This window comes from Equus caballus, chromosome 13, assembly GCF_041296265.1.
Source record: "Equus caballus isolate H_3958 breed thoroughbred chromosome 13, TB-T2T, whole genome shotgun sequence".
Lineage (NCBI taxonomy): Eukaryota > Metazoa > Chordata > Mammalia > Perissodactyla > Equidae > Equus > Equus caballus.
In genome coordinates this window covers 30,933,312-30,957,130 of record NC_091696.1, presented here as the reverse complement: position 1 = coordinate 30,957,130, position 23,819 = coordinate 30,933,312, and the positions used below count along the sequence as shown (strand labels likewise).

At 51.0% G+C, this 23,819-nt stretch overlaps 2 protein-coding genes across 17 annotated transcripts; both read right to left on the bottom strand.

The window, feature by feature from the left end:
• Positions 1 to 314: 314 nt before the first annotated feature.
• NFATC2IP (nuclear factor of activated T cells 2 interacting protein) lies at positions 315 to 14,050 on the bottom strand. Of its 2 annotated transcripts, XM_070232051.1 has the most exons (9): positions 13,999 to 14,050; positions 9,288 to 9,847; positions 8,556 to 8,622; positions 6,438 to 6,555; positions 5,651 to 5,731; positions 5,371 to 5,557; positions 3,924 to 4,068; positions 3,686 to 3,795; positions 315 to 2,478 (listed from the first exon to the last, which is right to left on the bottom strand). In XM_070232051.1, the coding sequence occupies exons 2-9, from the start codon at positions 9,666 to 9,668 to the stop codon at positions 2,320 to 2,322; spliced, it is 1,248 nt and encodes a 415-aa protein (XP_070088152.1). In that variant the 5' UTR covers positions 9,669 to 9,847; positions 13,999 to 14,050; the 3' UTR covers positions 315 to 2,319. The 2 variants fall into 2 exon arrangements, with proteins under 2 accessions (XP_070088152.1, XP_005598877.2); XM_005598820.4 differs by lacking the exon at positions 13,999 to 14,050 and having other exon boundaries at positions 9,288 to 11,149.
• Positions 13,996 to 22,366, bottom strand: CD19 (CD19 molecule). 15 transcript variants are annotated; one of them, XM_023655028.2, is made up of 15 exons: positions 22,209 to 22,366; positions 21,709 to 21,966; positions 21,162 to 21,365; positions 20,741 to 21,031; positions 19,575 to 19,685; positions 19,251 to 19,299; positions 18,842 to 18,930; positions 18,315 to 18,428; positions 18,081 to 18,185; positions 17,930 to 17,998; positions 17,766 to 17,825; positions 17,603 to 17,659; positions 16,959 to 17,051; positions 16,756 to 16,857; positions 13,996 to 14,131 (listed from the first exon to the last, which is right to left on the bottom strand). In XM_023655028.2, exons 1-14 carry the CDS (start codon positions 22,294 to 22,296, stop codon positions 16,766 to 16,768), a joined length of 1,680 nt encoding a protein of 559 aa, XP_023510796.2. In that variant the 5' UTR covers positions 22,297 to 22,366; the 3' UTR covers positions 13,996 to 14,131; positions 16,756 to 16,765.
• Between the last annotated feature and the right edge of the window lie 1,453 nt (positions 22,367 to 23,819).

Genomic DNA, 23,819 nt, shown 5'->3' with positions numbered 1-23,819 from the left:
TTTTCTTTTTTTTTTTTTTGAGGAAGATTAGCCCTGAGCTAACTGCTGCCAATCCTCTTTTTGCTGAGGAAGGCTGGCCTTGAGCTAACATCCATGCCCATCTTCCTCTACTTTATATGTGGGATGCCTACCACAGCATGGCGTGCCAAGCAGTGTCATGTCCGCACCCAGGATCCAAACTGGCGAATCCCGGGCTGCTGAAGCGGAACGTGAGCACTTAACCGCTGCGCCACCAGGCCAGCCCCCTAATGTGTTCAAACTTATTAATGGACATAAAAGATCTGAAAAAAATGAGAGCTATACCATAACATGGATTATTTAAATGTTATAAAGGTTTATTATGTGTATTTTTCCCACATTACAAGTTCAAAGGAATGCCATATTTCAACAAAAAAATTTTTAGGAAGGTGATAAACTTTTGCCAAAATTATACCACATATCAGTGGGAAATGGTTTTATTAGTAGACAGCACTGAGAAAACTGGCTCATTATGGGGTGAAAATAAAACTTGGATCTCATATACAAAGGTGAATTTCCAATAGTTTAAAATATTTAGCAGCCAGTACAGCCTGGCATCCACCGATGAGAACAAATGTTTGACCATGCAGAAGAGATGCCAGCCAGTGCACATACCAGCTTGTACCGGCTGGACTTCAGCCCTATTTAGTGATCTATATGTGAAAGGGAAAACTAGTAAGCTAACAGAAGAAAATGTAAAACATCTTAACTACTTTTAAATAAGAAATCAAAACATAACAGATGATATGACAAAATAGTTAATTCATTTACATTAAAATTAAGAACTTCTGTTCAGTGAAGGGCACCCCTAGATATACAAACACAAGTGCTATTCTTTATTTGCAACCACCCAGAGATACACAAGTGACTCTTGAAAATAAACAAAAAAAGACAGAAGGCTCCCATGAGAAAATAAGCAAAGAGAAATGAGCAGTGCACAGCAAGGGAAACCAGAAAGGCTACAGGTATATGAAAAATTCCCCAAATCGGATGAATGTACATGAAAACACAGTGCCATTTTACACTCATCAGACTGCCAAAAATTAGGAAGTTGGGCAATGACAGGTGCTGGTGAGGATAAGGAGAAATGGGAAGCCTCAAGTGGGAAGGTCAGTGACCAAGCTAAACAAAACTTTGGTAGAACCAGAGAGAAATTAACCTGTCTGACCCGTAATCAAACCCATCTTAGGTACCTCTGCTGGAGAACTTTCCACACAAGCACAGAAGGGGACACATGAAAGGATGTTCGTTGTGGCCTTGTCTACGTGCTGAGGAGCTAGAGGCACCCAGGTGTCCAGCATGTAGCAAACATGAGTAAAATGCAGTTGACACCCACTGTGGAATACCAGAGAGCAGCTCAAAGCAATGAAGCAGGCGGAGAATGAGCAACACATGTTGAGTGAAAAAGGATACAACGCAAGATCTCTAGCACAAGGCTGCAGATGTAAAAAGTATATTCACACATACAACACCGCGTTTTACAAGGATACATTCATATTCAAAGACATGTAATCACCACATTAGAATGGGTGCTTATGGGAGAGGATGGCGTGAAGAAAGCAGAAAAAGTCATAAAACCAGAGAAGCCTTGAGTGGACTATAATCCTGAGATCCAAAACCAAAAGGCTCGGTGTGCTCAATTATGCCTTTAATAATATGTGTGCATCAGTAGGTGGTTATAAAGGGTCCTGGGAGGAGGAAGACAGCCAAGCCTGAGAATCCACTACAACCTTCAAAAGAGTAACCAACTGTCAGCCTCTGCGGAAGCTAACGTGTGTGTGAGTTTGATCCTTTATTTTTCTGCAAGCCAAGGAACCACACCTGTGTATGTGCTTCAAGCAAACTTCACTCCCAACCCCCAAATGACATTAAGGCCACTGCTGCTCCGAAACATGGTATAAATCGCAGGCCTGGAATCCCATACCCAACACTTACTTATTTTAACTCACTCTTTAAATATGAGCAGTTTCATAAAATAGACATCTTCACGAAGGACAGGGTGATGGTGGAGGTGAAAGGACGGGGGTGAGGGATACATTCTCCACGTCCCAGGCGGCTGCAGAGCTCAGCACACGTGGATGAGCCACAGTGCACCCAGGGCAGCAACAACGACCACACAACCAACCAGCTAACTAACGGCTTCAAACCACGGTCAATGGGAAGGGGGTCAAAGAGCATTCCTTGATTTTGCTTCAGCTTAAAGAGAAGTTCTACCTCAGCTTCAGCTAGGCCTTATGGGGCCAAAAAGGGGCAGCTGTTCTCCCCAAGTGCAAGCTGGGCCTCCAAACAGGGAGTGGGGTTTCAGCCCCAGACCTCAATGAGGTCCCCGGATTCCATGCCCAGATCAGCCGGAAGCTCCTTGCCTGAAAGCTTTGTCCCATCAAAGAAGAAGGAGAGCTTGTGGCCGGAGAGTCCCATGGCCTCCTCGTAGCGGGACATGAGGGTCCTAAGAGGAGAATCCTGGATGGAGAGGACAAAATGGATGTAAGAATTTGAAAAGAGGGGCTGGGGAGAACTTGTAGGGATGGATAGGAGGACAAGGAGGACAAGAGGACAAGTCAAGTCAGAGCCCAGGAGGGGAAGGCAAGCAGATGAAGAAACCAGCACAGCTGGGTTCCTCTCTACGGAACGGGGCTCTGGAGCCCAAGGCTTAGGAGCGTGGGCTCTGGGTTAGGCAGGTTCTCCAAAACCTGGTCTTGTCACCTACCAATGGAGGCGTGTAGCACGATAAAGACAGCCCAGACTCCAGAGTGAGAATGCTCCCAGCTGGGGGCCAGATCTCCCACTGAACTGCATGTGACCTTAGGCAAGTGTCATGGGTTGATTATGTCCCCCAAAAAGATACCTATGGTCCTAATTCCTAGTAAATGTGAATGTGACCTTATTTGGAAGTCGGGCCTTTGGAGATGCAATCAAGTTAAGATGAGGTGATACCTGATTAGGGTGGGTGCTAATGCAACTTGACTGGTGTCCTTGTAAGAGAAAACAGAGACACACAGGGAGAAGGTCGTGTGACAAAAGAGGCAGACTGGAGTGACAGAAGCTGTGAGCCAAGGAATGCCAAGGATTCCCAGCCACCACCATAAGCTTGGAAGAAGCAAGGAAGGATTTTACCCAGAGTCTCAGAAGGAGCATGACCCTGATTTCAGACTTCTAACCTCCTGAACTGTGAGAGAAATTGATCTGAGTCACCCAGTGTGTGGCACGCTGTTCCAGTAGCCCAAGGAAACTAATTCAGCAAGTGACTCCACCTCCCTAGACCTCGGCTTCCTTGTTTGTTAAATGAGGGTAATGACAGAGCGTTCCCATGTAAGGTTATTGTGAAATTCAAGAATACCCTGCATGTGAAGTAATCATCCTTAGCACAGGGACTGTCACTTAGAAGGGTGGCTTTAACTGTTATTTTGATGGGTTTTATTGGTTACTGCCCAAGGGTCCTTTGCACTTTAACTGGAAGGAGGAGTTAGAAGACTAGAGTAGAGGTTCCCAGCAGAAGGGGAGGGAAGAATCATGGGCATTCCCACTATCAGGATGGGCAGGAACCCAAGACCACGGAGGGGACTGTCCCCACCGAGTCAGGATTAGGAGGAGTCCATCCTCCATTAACTGACAAGAGAGATGGCGGAGAACAGGCTGTGGGGCCTGGAGAGCCATCCCTCCCACTCACTCGAGACAGCGAGACTTCCAGCATCTGATGTTTCTCCTTCCCCTGCACCCGCAGCTGGAGCATCTGGGACGTCTCTGCAGCCTCTGGAGAACTTGCTAGCACCACACAGTCTATGGGAGGCAGAATCAGGAAGCCAGGCCTGAGTGGCAGTTGGAAGCAGGGCCCCTCCAGGCCTTTCCCCTTAGCCCTCCCTGGGGCAAAGCCTCCTCGAGGCTCCGCCTCCCTGCCTTCCTCTCACCAATGATGTCAGCCACTCCAAGCTTTAGGGTCCTGGGGGTAGCAGTAGGGGACAGCTCTGTCTCTCCGAAGAGCAAGAGGATCCTGCTTGGGGACACCCCGAGATGGGCAGCCATGTGGTCTACCACACTCTGTAGGGGCTCCGACTGGGGAGGGGGACAAGAAGCAAAGGAGGCCTTCCTGCCTTGCTGTGCCCACCCCACTCCACCCCCAACCCAAGTTTCTGGCCTTTGCTACTCGCTGAGCTTCTCAGCTGTGAGTGTCATCCTATTTACCTGGCAAAGTACAGAATAAAATCATGTCAATACAAGGTTCAGGAAAGTAACACAAAAAAATGAAACAGGGGCCGGCCCCATGGCCGAGTGGTTAAGTTTGCGCTCTCTGCTTCAGCAGCCCAGGGTTTTGCCAGTTCGGATCCTGGGCGCAGACATGGCACCACTTGTCAGGCCATGTTGAAGCAGAATCCCACATGCCACAACTAGAAAGACCCACAACTAAAATATACAACTATGTACTGGGGGGAGGATTTGGGGAGAAAAAGCAAAAAAAAAAAAAAAGACATGAAGCAGCCACGGGACAGAAGAAAAAAAGGGAGTGGTGGGGACTGCGGCAAACTGGAGCTCATATGCCCCATCTAAACAGGCCAGCTGTTCTGCAGCTCCAGTGGATTGGCACCATGTGGGAATCCGGGCCAGTGTGACTACACCTTCGTATTTAAGAGAAGCCAGACATCAGGACCTTTGTATGAAATTACCCATTGCAAAGCTTGGCAATGAACTCATACATTTTAAAAGCACTGTATGGGGCAAGAGAAGAAGATGAACTAAAAAAAAGAAGATGCACACAACCAGAGGCACATACAACTATGTACTGGGGGCTTTGGGGATAAGAAGAAGGAAAAAAAAAAAGAAGATGCACTGTTGATAAGACTATGAGCTGCCAGTTTGCAACCTCTGGCTTAGTTGCTTGCCCAGTGCATGGTTACCACTCAATAAATGGTCATTTCTGTTATCATTCTTGTTCTGGAATCGGGGTCATCCCTCCAAAAATGGTAGTCTGTACCAGGAAGGTGGGGGAGCTCAGAATGACTGAGGGACATGTGTGTGTCTAATCCAGTAAGGGCAAGCGCAAGAGGGCAGTGCACAGTCCAAGGCAAGGAAGGAGGGAGGGACGTGCCCTGGAGAGGGGCTGCCAAGCGAAGCTTCTTAGGATGCTTCCATGGAGGCTTGAAGAACAGGTGGGAAGATTGCCAGAAAGAGAGGGGAGAGTGAAGAAAAGACAATTCAGACAAGGGGGACAGTCAGAGCAAAGGCACAGAGGCCTGTAAAGCCTGGCAGCTCCAGAGAGCAGAATGGGCAAAGGAAGGCACAGTACCCTCTGCCAGCACACCACTGTCTCACTCAGGCAGCTCCTGGGGCCCTTCTCCCACAGGCCCTTCAGGCACTCACCATCCTGACGGGCAATCTGACCAGGTCAGCCCGGCACCGGATTTTGAGCGGGAGGAGTCGGGGGCTCTCTGGGAGAATGGGCCCCTCCACTAGGACCACCTCGTCCTCTTGGCTCAGGTGGTCCTGGCCCTGGCACTGCTTGGGACTCAGGCAGGAGCGGAGATCTTGGAGGCGCTTGTTCACCTCCCTTCAGTGCAGAAAGGACTTTGGGTCAGCCAGGGTTGGCCACTCCACCCAAGTGCCCCACTCCACCCAATCAGAGCCCCCCTGCCCTTGGCACCTTAACTTCTGGAGTGCCTGAGTGTGCTTTCTGCTTTTGGTCCTTGGCAGAGGTGGGGGCAAAGGAGAGGTATCCTGAGCCCTGCGGAGAGAAGAGACTGGTGGGATGGAGGAAGAGAAGAGACTCCAGGCCCCACCTTTCCTCATGGGCTCTGGACCCCTGGGAACCAAAATGGAGAATCAAGAGGGAGCATGTTCTAGTGACATCTACCTTACTGGAAGACAGGGGGAGGTAAGGACAGGGAAAACCTGAGTCATCATTTTTATATTTATGTGACCCAAATATCATGGAGGAAAATGCCTAACTTTTAAGGTAAGTCAGTCACTTTCCAGGTGAATGTCTGATAACATCCAGCAGACACTGAGCACTCACTACCTGCCCAGGGTTAACTCTTAATTGACTCAAAAACTCTCGGACACAGCTACCACTATTACCCCCATCTTCAGAAGAGGAAAATGAAGCACAGAGAGGATAGGTAAGAGGCAGGTGGCCGGCTCTGAGCCACAAGGGCTATCTCCAGGGCTGCACCCTTCACCCCTGCATTATTACCGTCTCAGACACAAGGATGAAACACTCCACTCCGAGGGGTGGTCCTGAAGGGTCTGCTGTCATCCTCTGATGTAGGCCACCTCCTCTCCCCAGAGCTTCATTCTTCACCTTGGCCTCAAGACTCCTTCCATCCCTTCTCCTTACCCTTTCAAGACCCATCCAAGGGTCCTGCCTGCCTCAGCCTAACACTCCAACTCCCCTTCTGCTCCCAGGGCCCCAGTGCCTCCGCCTCACTCACAGCAACTCCTTCTTTTTCTTTTCTTCTTCATTCTTACTCCTCAGCTTCTTCTTCCAAGGAGAATCTGGAAATGGGGGATCTTCAGCATGTGAACTGCTAGAATCTGCCATATCCGCCTCTGGGGACAGAGAAAGAGAAAGTGGAAAGAGGTTAGCCAAGAGAGGGGAGCAGGAGGCCGAGGAGACATAAGTCACGGGCTTCAGAAGGTCCTGAGAAAGGAGGAGACTGCAGGGCCCCCAGACACACACAGGACCACACAATAACACTGGGGAAGTGCTCAACAGGCATGAGTCAAAAGAGAAATGCCTAACTCAGAGAAAGGACGAGCTGGAATCGGACAGAACCAGAGAGTGTCTGAGCCTTGAGCTAAGGCATGAGACAGTGCAGTGAGGGTGGACAACTGGAAAGTGGCCTGCAGAGCTCATTTCACTTTTCTGATTACATGCACCCATAAATAAAAAATACTGAGCACACAACCTGGGAAACATGTATTTACATACATACTACTACAGAGTAAATAAAACACACCTACTACTTACTATACATGGACATACAATTATGTATGTTATGAAACATACATTAAAACAGATGTTGTCAAAGGATGATTTTTTTTAAATGTTTCTATTTTCTTTCTATACTCAATTAGGTGGGCATAGAGAGACTATGTGAGTCTAGCAGGAAAGGGGTACAGGGAGGTAAACAGAGAAATACAGTCCTCTAAGCCCATGTTTCTCAAATTTCATCCATGTGAGTGTCATTATCACATTTTTCCATATCTGTGTTATTTGTTTAATATCTTTCTTTAAACCATTCATTTAAACTTAAATTTCTTATAAAAGGAAAACAAGTATTATTCTAGAACATAGAAGCTCTTTCCCATTTGCTTGCCACCAATAAAAGATCGTCATTAACCATAAAAATAAATACCGTGAGAACAAAACAATGGCAATTAATCCTAGATCAGCGGGTCTCAACCAGAGGTAATTCTGCCTCCCAGGGGACATGTGGCAATGTCTGGAGACTATTTTGGCTGTCACAATGAGGCGGGGAGGGGATTGGGCCATGATACTGGCGTCTAGCGGGTAGCAGTCAGGATGCTGCTAAACATCCCACAATGCACAAAACAGCCCCACACAACTAAGAAGTGTCCAGTCCAAAAGTCAATGGTGCTGAAGGTGAGAAATCTTGTCCTAGTTAAATATGGCAGCTGCCAGAGGCCTGAGATTCTGCATTTCTGACTCCCAAGCTCCCAGAGGGTACCCAACACTACTGAGCGCACATTTTGAGAAGCAAGGACAGAGGTACCTTTTACATACCATTTGTCCGTACCACGTACTGTCCTAAACCACATACAAAGCCCATGAGAGGGCTCTCTATATATTCTCTTTAATTAATTCTCACCAAAATCCTTTGACATAAGTCCACTATTATCCTCAATTTCCTGATGAGGAATTTGAAGCGTTATGAGATTAACTTGCCCGAGGTCACATAGCGAAGCGACTAAGGGGTAGATCTGGGATTCAAACCCAGGCCAGCTGGTTCCTAAATCAGCTCTTAATCACCCTACCATACTCTCTCATGGTACAGAAGTCTTGCTCCAAGGTCTGCATTTGCCTACTGGATTACTTCCTTATTAGACTTGATTCTCATTCACTGTCCTTGGGCGGTTTGCAAAAAGCACATCACTAGGGGAGGATAAAAGCTAGGCAGCCCTGCTAAGATGCAAAGAATGTCCTGCTGACTCCAGAGTGTTCCCAAGGAACTTGCTGCAGATGTAACAAGATGTTACAGATTCTCGACACCTCCCCCTCCCCTACCCCCAGGATTACAGAAGCAGAATCTCTGGGGATGGTGCCTGGAAATCTGTACATCAGCACACTCTTATGCTTATAATTTGGGAGATGTGTGGTTCAACAGCACTTCCTGTGCCTTCTGGTTAAAAATCCAGCTCCTTTGAGGCCTGGAGCTTTTTTCTGACTAGGAATCCGGAGTCACCTCTCCCATGCCCTTCCCCTGAGCCTCAGGAAACAAACTAACTGCAGAGATGTCAACTCCAGGAAGTCTCCTCGGATAGGCCAGTGCTGGGATGGGCACCTCTTCCTGGAAGCCCTCCCTTACCTTCCTCAGCCCCTGGGGGACAGAGTTTTAGGAGGCGATCTGGAATGAGGTGGAGGCTGCTCTTCACCTGTAATGACAAAAGTGGATCAGTCCTAAATCCTCCCTCCACTGAAAGGGAAAATGGGATGATTCTTCCCTCACACCCAGGCCTCCTCCAGCTCCCAAGTCCTGCCTAAGGATACAGACACCACAGACCTCTCCTACGGACTCAGGAGTCCAGCTTCCCCAGGATCCAAAATCGGACTACCCTTACTCCTACATCGCCTTTCCCTAAGGCACTCTGAGGATGCTAGTTTAGTTCTTTTCACTAGGTTGCCAGCCATCTCACTATCTTAGAATCCTAGGAAATCCCAGTCCACCAGCTCACTCTACCACCTGGGGACCCCAGTCCTCTCTGAACTTCCATAGACTCCAGGCCCCAATACCTTAGCTTGCTGGATTCTTAGCAATGGGCCACAACATCAAAACCCAACATGCCCCAAACCCCAATGCTAGGTCCTCCCAGCCCCTTAGCCCCTCTATGCCTCCGACACTCCAGCTCCTGGGAATCCCAAACTTCAAACCTCTTCATCTCCCCAATCTGCAGAAACTCCAGGAACCCTGCATCTCTCTGCCTCCAAGGCCCTAGCCCCTGCTTCCGTTTAGTCCCGCAAGACCACCCTCCGAACTCTACCCTCAGCACTCCCTAAACCCAGCCCTTCCGCGCTCGCCCTCCCGGGAACCCGGTTGCACCTTTCCGGAGTACACTGGAACTACCGGCGCCTCCCCAGGATCCAGCAGTAGCCGCCGCCGCCGCCTGACCGGGGCCCGCGGGGCTCCAGGCGGCTGTGCGCCAGCCCCTTCGCTGTCACTGTCGCTGTCGTCCCGGGGCGCGGCCGGCACGGGGGGCTCCGAGAGCGGGGACTCCACCGGGTCCGCAGCGCTGGACGCCGTTGCGACCTCCAGAACATCCTCATCGCTGTCGCTGACCAAGTCCACAAGCACCGAGTCCAGGGTGCGCCGGGCTGGAGACCGCTGGGCGCGAGGACGCCGGCCCCGGCCGCCGCAGGATCCCCGAGCCCTTCGACTGCCGCCCCGGGACCCCCGGCCCCGTTTCCTCACCGGCTCCGCCATGGCACACCAACGGCCACCACAGTGGCCCGCCCCCAGCCAATTCGCCCGGCCCCCTCCAGCGACTTCCGCTCTTCATTGGGCAAACCGCCCGTTAGTCAGCACGTGTCCCCGCCCACACTCCCTGGATCCGCCTCCTGCCTTTTCACTGGTCGCGGCATCTGCCAATCACGCATCTACCACTGAAACCAAGGCGCCAAAGATTCCAATCAGCCTCGGCGCAATGAGCGTAGGTTTCGATTCGGCCCGGCTCCCCCATTGGCCAAGCTGCTTCTCTTCCTGATCAGCTTTCTCCCAGGCCCGCCCACTAAAGAGAGCCGTTTGCCTGGTTGGTGGAGGAGCGGGGGATCCTGGGAATTGTAGTCCTCAAGCCGTCGGCTATAGAGGAGGAGGCAGGAGGATTGGGGATTGCTTTTTAGAAACCAGGGAATTAGGCCTCAGACCTCCTGGGTATCCCCCTTATTGTTTCCTCCAATCATGTTGTGAGCTGAGTATTTCCACTGAACGCCACCCCCCTCACACACGCCCCTCCTCACGTGCAAAATCCTCACAGTACACACCCCAGACCAACACTTCAACACTAACCAACTCTCCGAATTACCTCCAACAGCATACATACCCCCCTCACAGCAGACGTCCCGACAGACACACTTCACCACAATGTCAACACAACATACACCTAAGCACTACACGCCTCACAAACAACATCTGGAAGGGCAAATACAAATGAAAAACAAGAGGCTTAATTCTCCCTGCTGAAAATAAGGGACGTGACTTCTCCCTGCTCTCCTTTCTTTCAGACTGTCTTTCGCGGTCCTTTTCAAATGTGTGTAAAGCTTTATAATGGCTAAATCTGCCTCTTGCCAGTCTCATAACCCAGGAACTCTGGGACCTTGTAGCCATCTTTTTGAAATGCAAACATCAAGGGAGATAGCTGCCAATTTCCCAGTTCCTGGGGGAGAACAACAGCCTAACTTTGGGGGGGTCTTGCTGCTGACAAGAGATTCTCACATACTGAAGTATATGGGGTAACTATTCGGGTTCAAAACTTATTTGGCTTGAGGGGCCAGCCCTGTGCCCAAGTGGTTAAGTTTGCGCGCTCCGCTTCGGTGGCCCAGGGTTTCGCTGGTTTGGATCCTGGGCGCAGGAATGGCACCGCTCATCAGGCCATGTTGAGGCAGCATCCCATACGCCACAACTAGAAGGACCCACAACTAGAATACACAACTCTGCACTGGGGGGATTTGGGGAGAAAAAGCAGAAAGGAAAAAAAAAAGAAGATTGGCAACAGTTGTTAGCTCAGGTGCCAATCTTTAAAAAAAAAAAAAAACTTATTTGGCTTGAACTAAAAACCCTGACTTATGGCCTATCAAACATACATTGTACATCTGCTTAACCATTAAAGTAAAGGATGCACTCTCTTAAGATAAGAATGCATACTTCCCCTCCTACGCCTGTTGGTAATGCCAGGATTAGTCCCTTCCTGACATGTCCGTCATGTTGACCTGCTAATTTGCAACTGGATACCTCTTCGAAATTTTTATGAAAATGTATGCTGGGTGTGTTTAATGTACGTTCTTTGTTCTAAAAAGATATAAGACTGTACTGAAACCCACACTTCTCCGGAAAGCCTTCGACGGCCTGCCTGGGTTATAATCCTCACTCTGGCTCATAATAAACTCACCCCAATTCTGATTTGTAGGTTGGTTATAGCTTATCTGCGTCAACAATGCAAAATACAAAACTACCTCCTGTCATAAAGAAAGTGAGAAGTTTGTTTCTCCCCAGATAAAAGTCAGTTACCATGATATGACAAAGCTGGGATGAACTATGCGTGACCAAAGGTGTTGTCAAGTCCTCTTACTTGAGGCCTAGTTATTGTTTTTCTTGAAAACAAGACACGGGTTTTGAAAATTTATCTTGAAAACAGGATAAGTGGTCGTACTTGCTTGGCTGTATGAAAAGCTGAAATTTCCTTCTGCCTTTGCAAGCTCTTGGCAGACTGCCTGTGATGTACATCACATTCTAGTTTAGTGCTTATCCAATAATAAAACTGTAGGGGGCTGGCCCGGTGGTGCAGCGGTTAAGTGCGCACCTTCTACTTCAGCAGCCCGGGGTTCGCCGGCTGGGATCCCAGGTGCGGACATGGCACCGCTTGGCACGCCATGCTGTGGTAGGCATCCCACATATACAGTAGAGGAAGATGGGCACGGATGTTAGCTCAGGGCCAGTCTTCCTCAGCAAAAAGAGGACGATTGGCAGCAGATGTTAGCTCAGGGCTAATCTTCCTCCAAAAAAAAAAATAATAATAGTAATAATAATAAAACTGTGGGGCTGGCCATGTGGCCGAATGGTTAAGTTCGCGTGCTCCACTTTGGCAGCCCAGGGTTTCACCAGTTCGGATCCCAGGCACGGACACGGCACCACTCATCAGGCCATGCTGAGGTGGCATCCCACATGTCACAACTAGAAGGACCCTCAACTAAAATATACAACTATGTACTTGGGGGCTTTGGGGAGAAAAAGGAAAAAAAAAAGGAAGATTGGCAACAGTTGTTAGCTCAGGTGCCAATCTTTAAAAAAAAAGAAAAATAATAATAAAACTGTTTTCTGTCTCTTCTACCTCTGAGGGGAGGTTTTCTGAGTTGGGAGATTTTGTTTGTTCGCTATATTTCCCCGAAACACCCACCAACAACATCACACACCTCAGAGGCTACATATCCTCCACACATCTAGCCTACCCACAATTCCTGCATGAAATGCACCCCAGCAGCAGATACACTCCTTCAACACTTCACACCTCCAATATCACTTCCAACTGTATGACCCCTGACACCTCACACCATACAGCCCAGACCACACTTCACACATGATACCCACACAGCATACACCCAATACCACCTGCCTCTCACTCACATAATGTTCACATAACTCGGACTTCAGACATTCATCCAGTACAGCATCATGACCATCACCCACATCCCCCTACAAATATAACCACGGGCCCTCCAGGACTGGTTCAACTGATCCCATCTTATCAACAGAGTAATTAAGGGTGGTTTTTCAGGGACTGAGACCCCTTGTCCAGTTCAGGCCAGTAGAGACCATCAACCCATCAACTAGGCCTGCACAAATGCTCAACAAGTGACCTTTTTGACGTCAAGGAGCTAAAAACTCCACCCTCAGATCATGGTAATGCTGCCATTTTGTGAACATGCATCCTGTGAAGAGGCATGAAGCTTGACTATGCTTGTGCAAATCGTCAATTACCTCACTTCTCCCCACCTCCAATCATCTATTCCCACACTTCAGACCACCTTGTTCCCTACCCCATAAATATCCCTGAGTCCCCATTTTCAGAAGGGTGGATCTGAGATTGATTCTCCCGCCTCCTCACTTGACTGCCTTGTGATTAAATCCTTTCTCTTTGCAAACTCATCATCTCGGTGACTGGTAGAATTGTGTGGCGGGAAAAATGAACCTGGTTTGGTAACACATACACACCATATCAGTCAGCCCACACCTCAAATCCTCCACACAGACTCAGCCCAGGCCAAGACTGAAGGCGCACAACCCCAGCAGATAAGGCTGTTTCCCAGGAAACAAAGGCTCCTAGGCTCTGACAGAGGAGACTCCAAGGACCTTCCAGCCCCAGGAAACCTTCAGCCACTCTTTGTAGTCAGGGTGGAAGCATAGAGATTGCACCAAAAGCCCTTCTGCCAGCCTTGGGCCCCACCTGGGAGTCCACTGCTAACTAGAGAAGCAGGGGGTGGGCCTGAGAGCCTGAAACGTCCCTTAAGCCTCCTCCTTCCTAAACTTTGCTCAAGAGCTATTAAGTCCAGCCCCTGCCAAAAAACCGAGTCATGGGGGAGGAAGTAGAGAAGCTTTGGAGTGCGGCTTCCTCCTGGGCAGGTCTCTCTGCCCAGGAGGAAGCCCCAATCCAAATGGTCTTGGTGCCCTCTGGCTACTGGTACACAGTAGGCCCTTAATAAATGACAAATAATAATAATGGCTAATGTTTGAGTGCTTACTAGGCCACTGTCATGTGCTTTACATGTCATTTAAAACTCGTTAAGATAGCTATAGTTATTATCCCTATTTTACAGACCAGGAAACTACAGGACAGATAGCTTGAGTTACACAGCTAGAAAGGGGTGGAGCTGGGATTCAAACTCAGATAGTCTGATTCCAGAGCACTGGGCCGGAGTTAGCATATCTCTGTTCCCCAACTTCCCTGGAGACTTCCCTGGGTGGCAGGAGTGGCTCCATCCTCTGCACCCCGAATCTCAGGACTTCCTCCAGTCCTTCACTCACTCACTCCTTCCCCACTCACTTCCTGATCTTTGCCATTCCCTGGCTGGGTACCAGGAGCACAGAGAAGACCCAGACATGGATTCACCCTCAAGAAGACAGGATGCTTTCACCAGGAGTCACATGCTCAAATGCTTCAGGCACAGGCAGGAAACCTAAATGAATGAAACAGGCTGGGTGAAAGATAATAGAGAATGGCTGGATTATGGTAATATGGAGAGCTTATTTTAGCTGAAGGGTAAAGTGGGGCTGTAAATGCTGAGCTAGATCTGGGATTTTTATTTTTATTTTATTTTCACTTTCTTTTCTTTTTTGCCACGGGGACTGAATCCAAGACGGAAGCCTGGAACTGCTGGAGGTTCATATCCTACCTCCCACACTCCAAACATACACTACACAAAATATAACAGGAAGCATTGCTTGTGTGTGCGTGTGTGTGAGGAAGAGTGACCTTGAGCTAACATATCAGTCCTCCTCCATCTTGTTTATGGCAGGCCACCACAGCAGGGCTTGATGAGTGGTGTACATGTCTGCACCCAGGACCAGAACCCACGAACCCTCGACCACCGAAGCAGAGCGTGCAAACTAAACCACTATGCCACTGGGTCAGCCCCTCTTTTTTTTTTTTTCAAATAGATACCTGAGCTCAAAAGCAAGACAGAATCTTCCTGGTGCTAGAAATAAAGAAGGAAATCAAAGCCACAACGGTGAGAGGGGGCTGAAGTCAGGCAGTCCATGGTGATGCTGGGATCTCTAGGATTGGAGTTGTAACACCGACATGAGGACAGAGGTCAAGGCTGAGGCCTCAGGAACAGCAGAGTTGAAACAGTGCTCTGCACAAAGTTGGGAGCTGACAAAGGGCTGTCTCTTCTGGGCACAGAAGATGGAGAAAAAAAATCCATCCCCAGACCCTGGGATGCAGCATGGAAGCGAGTCACCCAATAGGCAGTAGGTGGAAAAAGTCATCACAGGAAATCAGATCAGAAAGGTCACCAAAGTATGGGCTTGGATTCAGACCAAACCTCTGGTGCAAAAACCTGCTCTGAGGAACTCATGAACAAAATGGTCAAAAGCCTGTGGAGCCTGTAAGACTGTGGCAGAAGCCAAAGCATTCTGGCCCCAGGGGGTGTCACTGGGGCCCTGTGAACTCATGGGACTCCTAGAAACACAAAGAAACCTTCCATGGTGACACCACCATGGGAGAATTCACCCCAGTGTAGAGACGTTCGTAACCACACCATGCCTCCTCCCTAATGCTATAACTGGGGAAACTGAGGGTCGCCGAGCTTACGTAAGTTGCCTAAGGTCAGTTAGCAATTGAAGTATTTAATTTCTCTGTGCCTCAGTCTTCTCAGTTGTAAGGTGGTGATTTTAGCGTATCTTCCTCATAGGATTGTTGTAAAGATCAAACAAGCTTATCCCTGTAAAGCACTCAGAACAATGCCAGGGACATAAGAAGGTTTTCTTTTTCTTTTCCTTTTTAGTTTAGTTTGTTTGTTCATCTTAATGATGTTAATACACATAAAGCAAGTTTTGAAGGTTCGGTGATAAAGAAGTCAGTCTTACAAAGAGCACTGAAACTTCTCTGGGTTTCAGAAGACCACTGGGGCTGGGGAGAATGGTGGCAGGGCGACCAGGGAGAAGACACTGGGGACATCAGTGAGTGACTATTCCACCTTTGCCTGAGACGAGAATTTGGGTGTGGTGGAGCCTGCTACAGAATGGCTGCAGGGCGTGCCAACTTTGAGCTCTGAAAGTCGTTGTGTTGATGGTATACATCAGAAGCAGGCAGTCTATCAGGCAGTAGGCACAGGGGTAGAACCGCAGCCAGATTTCTGGACTCACATCCAGCTCTGTGAAGTGCTGGCTGTGTGATGTCAGACATGTTACTTGGCCTCTCTGACACTAGTTTCCCACCTACAAAACTGCACGCAGGAGGGGAGAGCCAAGATTGAGTATAGGCTCTGGAATTCGACTGCCAGAGTTTAAGTCCTGACCCAGCACTTATTAAGTAGGCAAGCCTGAGCAAGTTATTTAGCTTCTCTGCCTTAGTCCTCATCTGTGAAATAGGGTTGTCTGTGAAGATTCAATAAGCTAATACACATAAACATACATATATACAAAATACTTTGATACAATCCTGGCACATCAGTGCTCAATAACCTTGTGAGGTTAGCGTAAGGATTAAGGGTTAATTGACGTTAGAACACAGCAGGAGCTCAATAAATGTCAGTGGCGATTCTTGGATTGCTTCCTCTTCACTGGGCACCCAGCACACAACTGCTGAATGGACAATGACTGAATAAGTGGAAGGTGGGAATGGCAGGCCAACCCACAGGAGGGAAAAGGCCCTGTTTTACCTGGAAATGTAGCTCTCCCTAAGCCTCTGCTGGATTCAAGAGGGGATGGGAGTACACCCATCCTCACCTTCCCTTCCCCTCCCACACAAGGGCACTATATCACGGAATTGGAAGAGCTCATTGAGTTTATTTGGGACCATAGATGGGGCTGAAGTTTCGCTCATGTACACGCACACAGAGATACACACATCGTTCCAGACGTTGACACCATCTGTTTGGGATCCCAGATTTCAGAGTCAGGTGTAGATCTCAGGGGCCTGAAGAGGCCCAGGCTAGGTAGAAAAAACTGTGATGGGGAGGGATACAGGAGCTAGGCTGTGGGAACCCTTTCCCTTCAGCTGCCCTGAGATCCAGCACCGGACTTCCACCCCTGCTCATCTCCCTCCTCCCCCTTTCTTAGAGGGAAGTTCTCAGCTCACCTGAAGGGAATCACCTGGTGCTCCAGGTCCCCACGTGGCCCCCTCCATCCCATGCTGGTTCTGGCCCATCGGGATTATCCATGTTCTCATAAGAGTCTGCATCTGGTTAGGACCAGGAAGGAGTAAGATACAGACAGAGCTGGAAGAGGCTGGAAGGGGGTGAGCCTCAGAGGACAACATGGGACAGCCGTAGTAGCACCCACCTTCCTCATGATTGGGACCAGGCTGGGCCCGAAAGGAGCGGAGCTGGGGGGCTGCATACAGGATCCCTCTCATATCCTCATACGACTGGGACCCTGCTTGGACAGGGGATGGAGAGTTGGAGGCCTGGGAGCTATGCTGGGGACTTGGGGAAGGGAAGTGCTGCCTAAGGTATAGAGGAAGTCTGAGGGGCAGAAGAAGGTGGAAGGCTTGACCCATGTTGTACTAGGAAGGAGTGATTAGGGTCGCCATCAGGTTCAGGGCCCTTGTAGTTGTAGGATTCGATCAGGTGTGGGTTAGATTACGGTCATGTTCAGAGAAAGGGTCAAGAACAGAATTGGAAGGAGTCAAAGGCAGGATCATGAGGATGCTGCAGAGAGAGCTGAGGTCTGTACTGGGGCTGGAGTGAGATGGAGATCCAAGTCCAGGCTGGAACCGGATTGACGTTCACCGTTAGGGACGGGGTAAATACGGGAGCCAGGACTGCGGTTGGGGCTGGTGTTGAGGTTAGAGTTAGGAGTCAAATCTAAGGTCAGGATTGGGTTTGGATTTGGGGTCAGAGTCAAGGTCAAGGGGGGGCCTGGTCAGAGCTGAGGCCAGGTCAACCCAATCTGGGCAAGGCAGGCAGGTCCCAAGCATTTCTCACCAAGGGAGGTTGCCTCCCTGCTGGGGTCCCAGGCTGACCCATGGGGACTCAGGAAGTCTGGAAAAGGAAGAGGGAAGTCACTATTCCTCCTGGCCTCCGGGTCACACCCACCACCACCCGGCCCCCTCCACCCCAGGAGGAATGTGACCCTCTTCTCACACACCTGTTGTCCTGGTGACTGGCTGGGCCACCTCTTCATCCTCATTCTCATAAGACTCAGCTGCTGCAGAAAAAAGAGAACTCCAGGGACCACTTCTGCCCTGTAGGGGCTCCACAGACCTGGGGATCCTCCCTAGTCTCTGAGGCCCCACAAGGATCCCAAATTACCGTTGGAGAAGGAGTCTTCATCCTCAGCACCCAAGGCCCCCTCCTCAGGGTTCTCATAGCCGCTGCCATCTGGTGGAGGAGGCAGGGTCCAGTGAGGGCCCACAGCCTACCGCTGAGAAGCTGGGGGAGCCCTGGGGAAGGGCAGTCTTACCCTGCGAGAGTTGGTCCTGCCCAAGGTTGGAGTCGTTCTCATAGAACTCGGAGTCCTCCTCACTGTCTGGCTCCTCGTAGGCCTCCCCTTCCTCTTCTTCTGGGCCTGGGGTTTGGGGATGCGGGTGGGAAATCGAGTCACGGCCCCCTCTTCCAAGCCCCAGTTCACTACAGACGGCTCCAAAACCCCGATGTGAGCAACGATACGCTCCCCGCCCCCGCCGCCGCTAATCACCCGCTCCGGGCGGGCTCCGGGACCCGGCGGCTCTGGCCTCCTGGACGTGGCTGCGCGGGCTTCCGTAGGGCGGGACGGTGGCCCCCAGGCCTGAAGCCCATCGCAGGGCGCGTCCTGGCGAGAGGAGCGTTGTAGGGAGGCAGGTGAGTAGAGATGGGGGCGGTTAGGGCTAAGGGTCTGCGAGGCGCAGCAAGGGGAGAAGATGCTTCAGGCTCTGCGGAAGAACTCCGGGTCTCGACGCCCGGCATTTAAGCCCCGGGAGCGGGATCTAAATCTAGGGGGCGTGGCCTCAAGTCTCGAGGATGGTTCTGCTCTCGGAACTGGACTTTAAGTCCCGAGCCCTGGGGGTGGGACTTGGCTCTGGGGGCGGGGCTCAAACCAGGGCGGGACGCTGCACCCGGGGGCGGGCTCTTTTTTCTGAAGGCGGAGCTCCGAGGTCGGGAAGGCTTGGGGCTCAGGGGATTGGAGGGATGGGGAAAATGGGTGAGGCTCTAGCTCTGAGTTAGAGACCTGGTGGTGCCTCCTACCCGTGCCAGAGGAGGACGTGGAAAGGGAGAGCACATTCCCATACTGGTTCTGGGCGCCGGTTCCCGGGGGAGGCGTCACTTTAAAGAACCTGGCGGAGGAAGGGGAGTTGCCCTGTGAGGCCAGGCCTGGAGGGGACTGGGAGACACACTAAAGATTCAGGCCAGGCCCTCAGAGGTTAAAATAGAGTCACTTGTAATTAGCTCCTCTGTGCTGGGGCAGCCTACAGAGGGGTCTGGGATCACGCCAAGGAGGTCTTTACAGAGTGGGTAGCTTTGGAGCTGGGCTTTGAAGGTTGGGCAATAACCGTAGCGATGGATAAAAGACCCTGGGCGAGGAACAGTGAAGCAGAACGTGAAAGTGCAGGAGTGGGAGACTGAGGGGGTGGGAGATGGCACTCGGCATCATTACCTTCTAGTGGGATCAGTCATTCGCTTTCTTTTCCTCCTCAGGATCAGGGCTGGTAGGAGTTAAGAGGAGTAATCAGAGGAGAGCCTGCTTGGCAGGGTGAAGATTTAGGGGGTGCTGAGGAGGTCACTTGGGTCAATGGAGGAGATAGGAGTTCAAATTCTAAGGGGCCCAGGAAGTTTGGAGGGGGCTTTGAGGAGGAGTGGGAGGAGCAGGATTCTGAGGTCTGTGGGGGAGATATGAGAGGAGAGAAAGATGGTTGTCAGACTGGCCAGTGCAGGCTTTCCTGAGGAAGATTGGACAGACCAGCTGGGAGACATGACTGACCTCTTCGAAGATGAAGAAAGCCCACGAGGGAACTCAGGCAGAAGATCAGATAAACTAAAGTTGCAGCAGGGACTTTCCAGCCACCAGTCTCCATCAGCCAATGCCACACAGCTAGGGGGAAGGAGCTATGAGACGAGGACCTCAGGCTGGCATCTTGCTTCCCAGCATCAAGACCTCAAAGGGCCCTAAGTCTGGGGGACAGGGGCAACACACAGATCTTCAAAGTCCCAAGCTACAAGGAGGGCTCTTCTCCCTCCCTCCGAGGTCAGGGATTGTGTCACAGAGCCTGACATGGAGCCTGGGGCAGTATCTGTTGAGCAAACCACAAACAAACCATGACTATAGTCAGAGGCAATGTTAGGATTAAGGGAAGCGTGATGATCAGTCTCCTGCTGCAGTTTAAGGACAGCCGTGGCCAAAGTGAAGGGCAGAATCGAGTTCACAAGGTTAGAAGTGGGATGCAGAAATGCGCTGAGGTCAAGTTTGGAGTGAAAGTTGATGCTGAGTTTGAGAATTGCGGTTAGGGTAGCACAGTAGAATTGTATTAAGGGAGACAGAATGGGCAGAACATTTTGACCAATTTGATGGATGAGTGAGAGAAAAAGGAAGGATACCCAGGTTCTTGGCTTGGGCACTTGGGCAGGTGATAATGTCCTTCGCTGACACAGGGCCACCCAGAAGACTATGCATGGGGAAGATGTTGAGTTTGATTTTGTATATGTTGAGCCTGTTGTGTCCGTGGGACATCAAATGGCAATTCCAGGAGATGGCTGAGTGTGGGGGTTATGGAGCCTAGAATCGAGTCACCAAAGCATAGTGGCCTAAGGAGCCACTTTATGAGAGTTAAGGAAGTCAAACAAGAAAAGTGTGTAGACAAGGATGAAAGAGCGTAGACAGGGAGAAGAAGAGGGCTCAGGGCTCCAACAGTGAGCAGTCAGGGAGGAAGGAAGACTCTTCCAAAGCTGAGGGGAAGGAGCAACCAGTGGTAGGGGAAGACCAAGACCTTGTCTTGGAAGCGAGGGAGGAAGGAGGTGAAGTTGGTCTTCAGAGGTTAGGGTTCAGGATGGGGCTGGTACTAGCCCTCAGGTTGGGGGGCCAAGGTTGACTGGCTTCTAGTTCTTCCCAGTAGCCCCACACAGATGCCCCACAACTCGGAGAGACTCTACCTGCCCGAGCAGTGACCTTCAGGTGCACCTCCCTGGTCGTGTTGCCATGGTAACAATGATAGGTGCCAGCATCTTGAGCCGTGGCCTGGGGCAGCAACAGAACAGCCCCTCCCCTGAGGGTGCCCGATACCCACATCTCTCTGACTTGGGTATCCTTCGTCATGTTTAGGCGCAGCACTGAGGCAGTCTTCTCGGGATGCATGTGGATCCAGGAGACGGGGCCTGTGACCATGGAATCAGGGAGCACCCCGCAGGGCAGCCAGAGTGTGGAGCCAGGGGCCACAGTGAGGTCTAGGGCAGGGAGAGCCAAAGCTAAGAAAGCATAGTCCTTGGAGTGTCCTCCTCCACAAACTCTCCAGTTCCTAATCACTATCCCCCATCCCTGGATCCCCTACTTCCTGGCATGTCCCCAGCACCTTACCTTGGCTGTGGTTCTGGTTCAGACTGCTCCTATTTGGGGCACATTCAAGGGCTGTCTCCCGGATATGAGGCTGGTCTTTGGCCCACTCATACAGCTGGGAGCTTGCAGGGTGACCAGAAGAGGTCTTGAGGCCTTCTGAGGAACTTTTGCCCAGGCCACAGCCTGGGTTATCTAGGTCTGAAGCATTCCACCGGAACAGCTTCCCTGGGAAAAGACCCAGAACCAAATACGGCAACATCCAGGAGAGGCAGAGAGATACAGAGACCCAGAAAGGCAGAGACAAGCGAAGAAAAAGACCCAGAGAGAGACAAAGAAACAGTAACTCAGACAGAGACCAGAGAGTGAAAGACGGAGAGAGACAGAGCATCTCAGTGTTGAAGTCACAAAGCCACAGGAGTTTTTAGGAGCCACCTAAAACTGGCTCTCTGCTTGTCCCTCAGGCCCTCTAGCCCCTCCCTCCAGATCCATTTTAGCTGCTGGAACTCCTCCATCCATGGGAGGCCTCCCTCTTCTCATCCAGCCCTCCCTACCCCAGCCTGGACCTCACCACTGCCTTCCACGCTGACTGTCCAGCCAGGCTGCCAGCCCTGCTCAGAAGGGGGCCCCGGCTGGCACAGGTAGAAGCCCCCCATCTGGTTAGAGACGTTGAAGACGAGCAGCATGATGCCCAAGGGCCGTTTCTGAATGCTCAGGTCTCGTAACTTTGAGCTCAGCTGTAAGAAAGCTTCTGTCTCCTTATACTGGGCCAGCTTCTGAGGGGGACCATCTGAGGGACTGAAGCACGGCAGCACAGCATTGTCTCCCTCTGTGGAGAGAGAAGGAGAGCAGGAGGAGTCCCGAGCCCGCTTCCCTCCTCACACTGGGTTACAAACCCGACGACCCCACCAGCCGGGAGTGGATGAGCCCTCAGAGTCCTTCCAACCCCTCCCTGAATTTTACAAATAAGAAAATGGAGGCTCCGCGAGGGTAAGTTACTTGGCCAAGGGCACCCAGGCAGGACCCAGGTTTCTGGCCCCGACTCCTTCCATCCATGCCCTTTGGACATACCTTTAGTCTCCACCAGCAGTGCTTCCTGGGATCTGCCTCCCGTGGGGGTAAGGAAGAGGAGGAAGAAGAGGAGGAGAGGAGGTGGCATGGTGGCCAGACTCCCCGCGGCACCCAGCTTCGCCGCGGGGGATGCTGGGGCAGGTGGGGGCCTGGTGGGCACTGAACCATGGGTGTCTGCGGGGGCGGGCAGGCAGTCCCCTGGGGGAGGAAGGGGTGGTCACATCTCAGGCTCCCTTCGCCGTGCACCCCTCCAGACCTGCAAAACTCATCTCTTCCCTGCTACACTGGTTTATTTTCATCCCAGCACTTGCCACCATGTGAAGTGATCTTATTTGTGCGTCTGTTGGGTCACTTTCTGTTCCCCCAACTAGAACTTGAGCCCCTTGCCACAGAGACTTTGTCCTGTTCACCACTGTATGCACAGTGCCCTGGAATAGCGCTTGGCATGTCAGGCCCTCAATAAATAATATCTGCTGAATGAGTGGATCCAGTCTTAGGGGCTCCGCCTTCTCCTCCTCCTCTCTTCTTCAACCCCAGGCTCTAAATCCACTTCCCTTCACACACACACACACACACACACACACACACACACACCATTCATTCATTCAACCAACATTTCTCGGGCTCCTCCCACCTCCATACAACCAGCCCCTCACACATACTTTGGGACCTAGCAGACCTGACGTTCAATCCTCAACCTCTGCCTCTTGACTAAATTTCTTCATCTCTCTAAGCCTTAGTTTTTCTCTCTGTAAACTGGGGATAATAATAGTACTATCAGAATATTGTTTGCAAGGATCCAACAGGACAAGGGGCCAGCCCGGTGGCACAGTGGGTAAGTCTGCACGTTCCACTTTGGCGGCCCGGAGTTCACCGGTTTGGATCCCGGGTGCGGACATGCCACCACTTGGCAAGCCATGCTGTGGTAGGCATCCCACATACAAAGTAGAGGAAGATGGGCACGGATGTTAGCTCAGGGCCAGTCTTCCTCAGCAAAAAGAGGAGGATTGGCAGCAGTTAGCTCAGGGCTAATCTTCCCCCCCCCCCCAAAAAAAAAGCAAAAACAGGACAATATACATATGGCATTTTTAGCCCAGCCACTAGCACACAGTAGGCCTCTGTTAATGAGAGACAGCATCAATTAATGGCTAAGAGCTCAAGCCAGACTGCCACTGCAGCTCCTTTGCAGCGGCCCTGAGAAACAACTGATGATAATGCCTGTTTTTCTCCCAGTTCTTTCCCAGGAAGTCCTGCTTCAGTTATGGAAGGTACTCATTTGGAGATGGGGAAATTGAGGCCTCCAAAGGGCAGGGGGTTGCCTGAGATCACACGGTAAGCTGGTGGTACATTGAGCACTAGAACCCCAGGAGTCCAGATTCTTAAATCTGTTCTTCTCCTCCCCATCTCTCTCCCTCCCTGTCTCTCTGTTTGTGTAGCTCTATGTCTTTCACTGCTGCAGTCACTCAGGAAAAGGGTCCAGGGACCCAGAAGACCCGCTTTCTTAGTTGCTGGTTCCCAGGCCCGGCTCAGTGGGCTGTGGCTTCCTGTTTGCCTCAGGCAAACCCCAGGGGACCCTCCAGCTGGCAGGGCCCCCACTTCCCTTTGGTTGGG

Coding starts and splice junctions, on each gene's coding strand:
- NFATC2IP (XM_070232051.1), bottom strand. CDS start 9,668: ATGGCGGAGCCGGTGAGGAAACGGGGCCGGGGGTCCCGGGGCGGCAGT. Junction 6,556..8,555: donor TCCCCCAGGGGCTGAGGAAG/GTAAGGGAGGGC, acceptor CTCTGTCCCCAG/AGGCGGATATGGCAGATTCT. Junction 5,558..5,650: donor CAGGCACTCCAGAAGTTAAG/GTGCCAAGGGCA, acceptor TCTGCACTGAAG/GGAGGTGAACAAGCGCCTCC.
- CD19 (XM_023655028.2), bottom strand. CDS start 22,296: ATGCCACCTCCTCTCCTCCTCTTCTTCCTCCTCTTCCTTACCCCCACG. Junction 18,429..18,841: donor CACGTCCTCCTCTGGCACGG/GTAGGAGGCACC, acceptor TCCTCTCGCCAG/GACGCGCCCTGCGATGGGCT. Junction 16,858..16,958: donor TGGTCCCAATCATGAGGAAG/GTGGGTGCTACT, acceptor GGTCCTAACCAG/ATGCAGACTCTTATGAGAAC.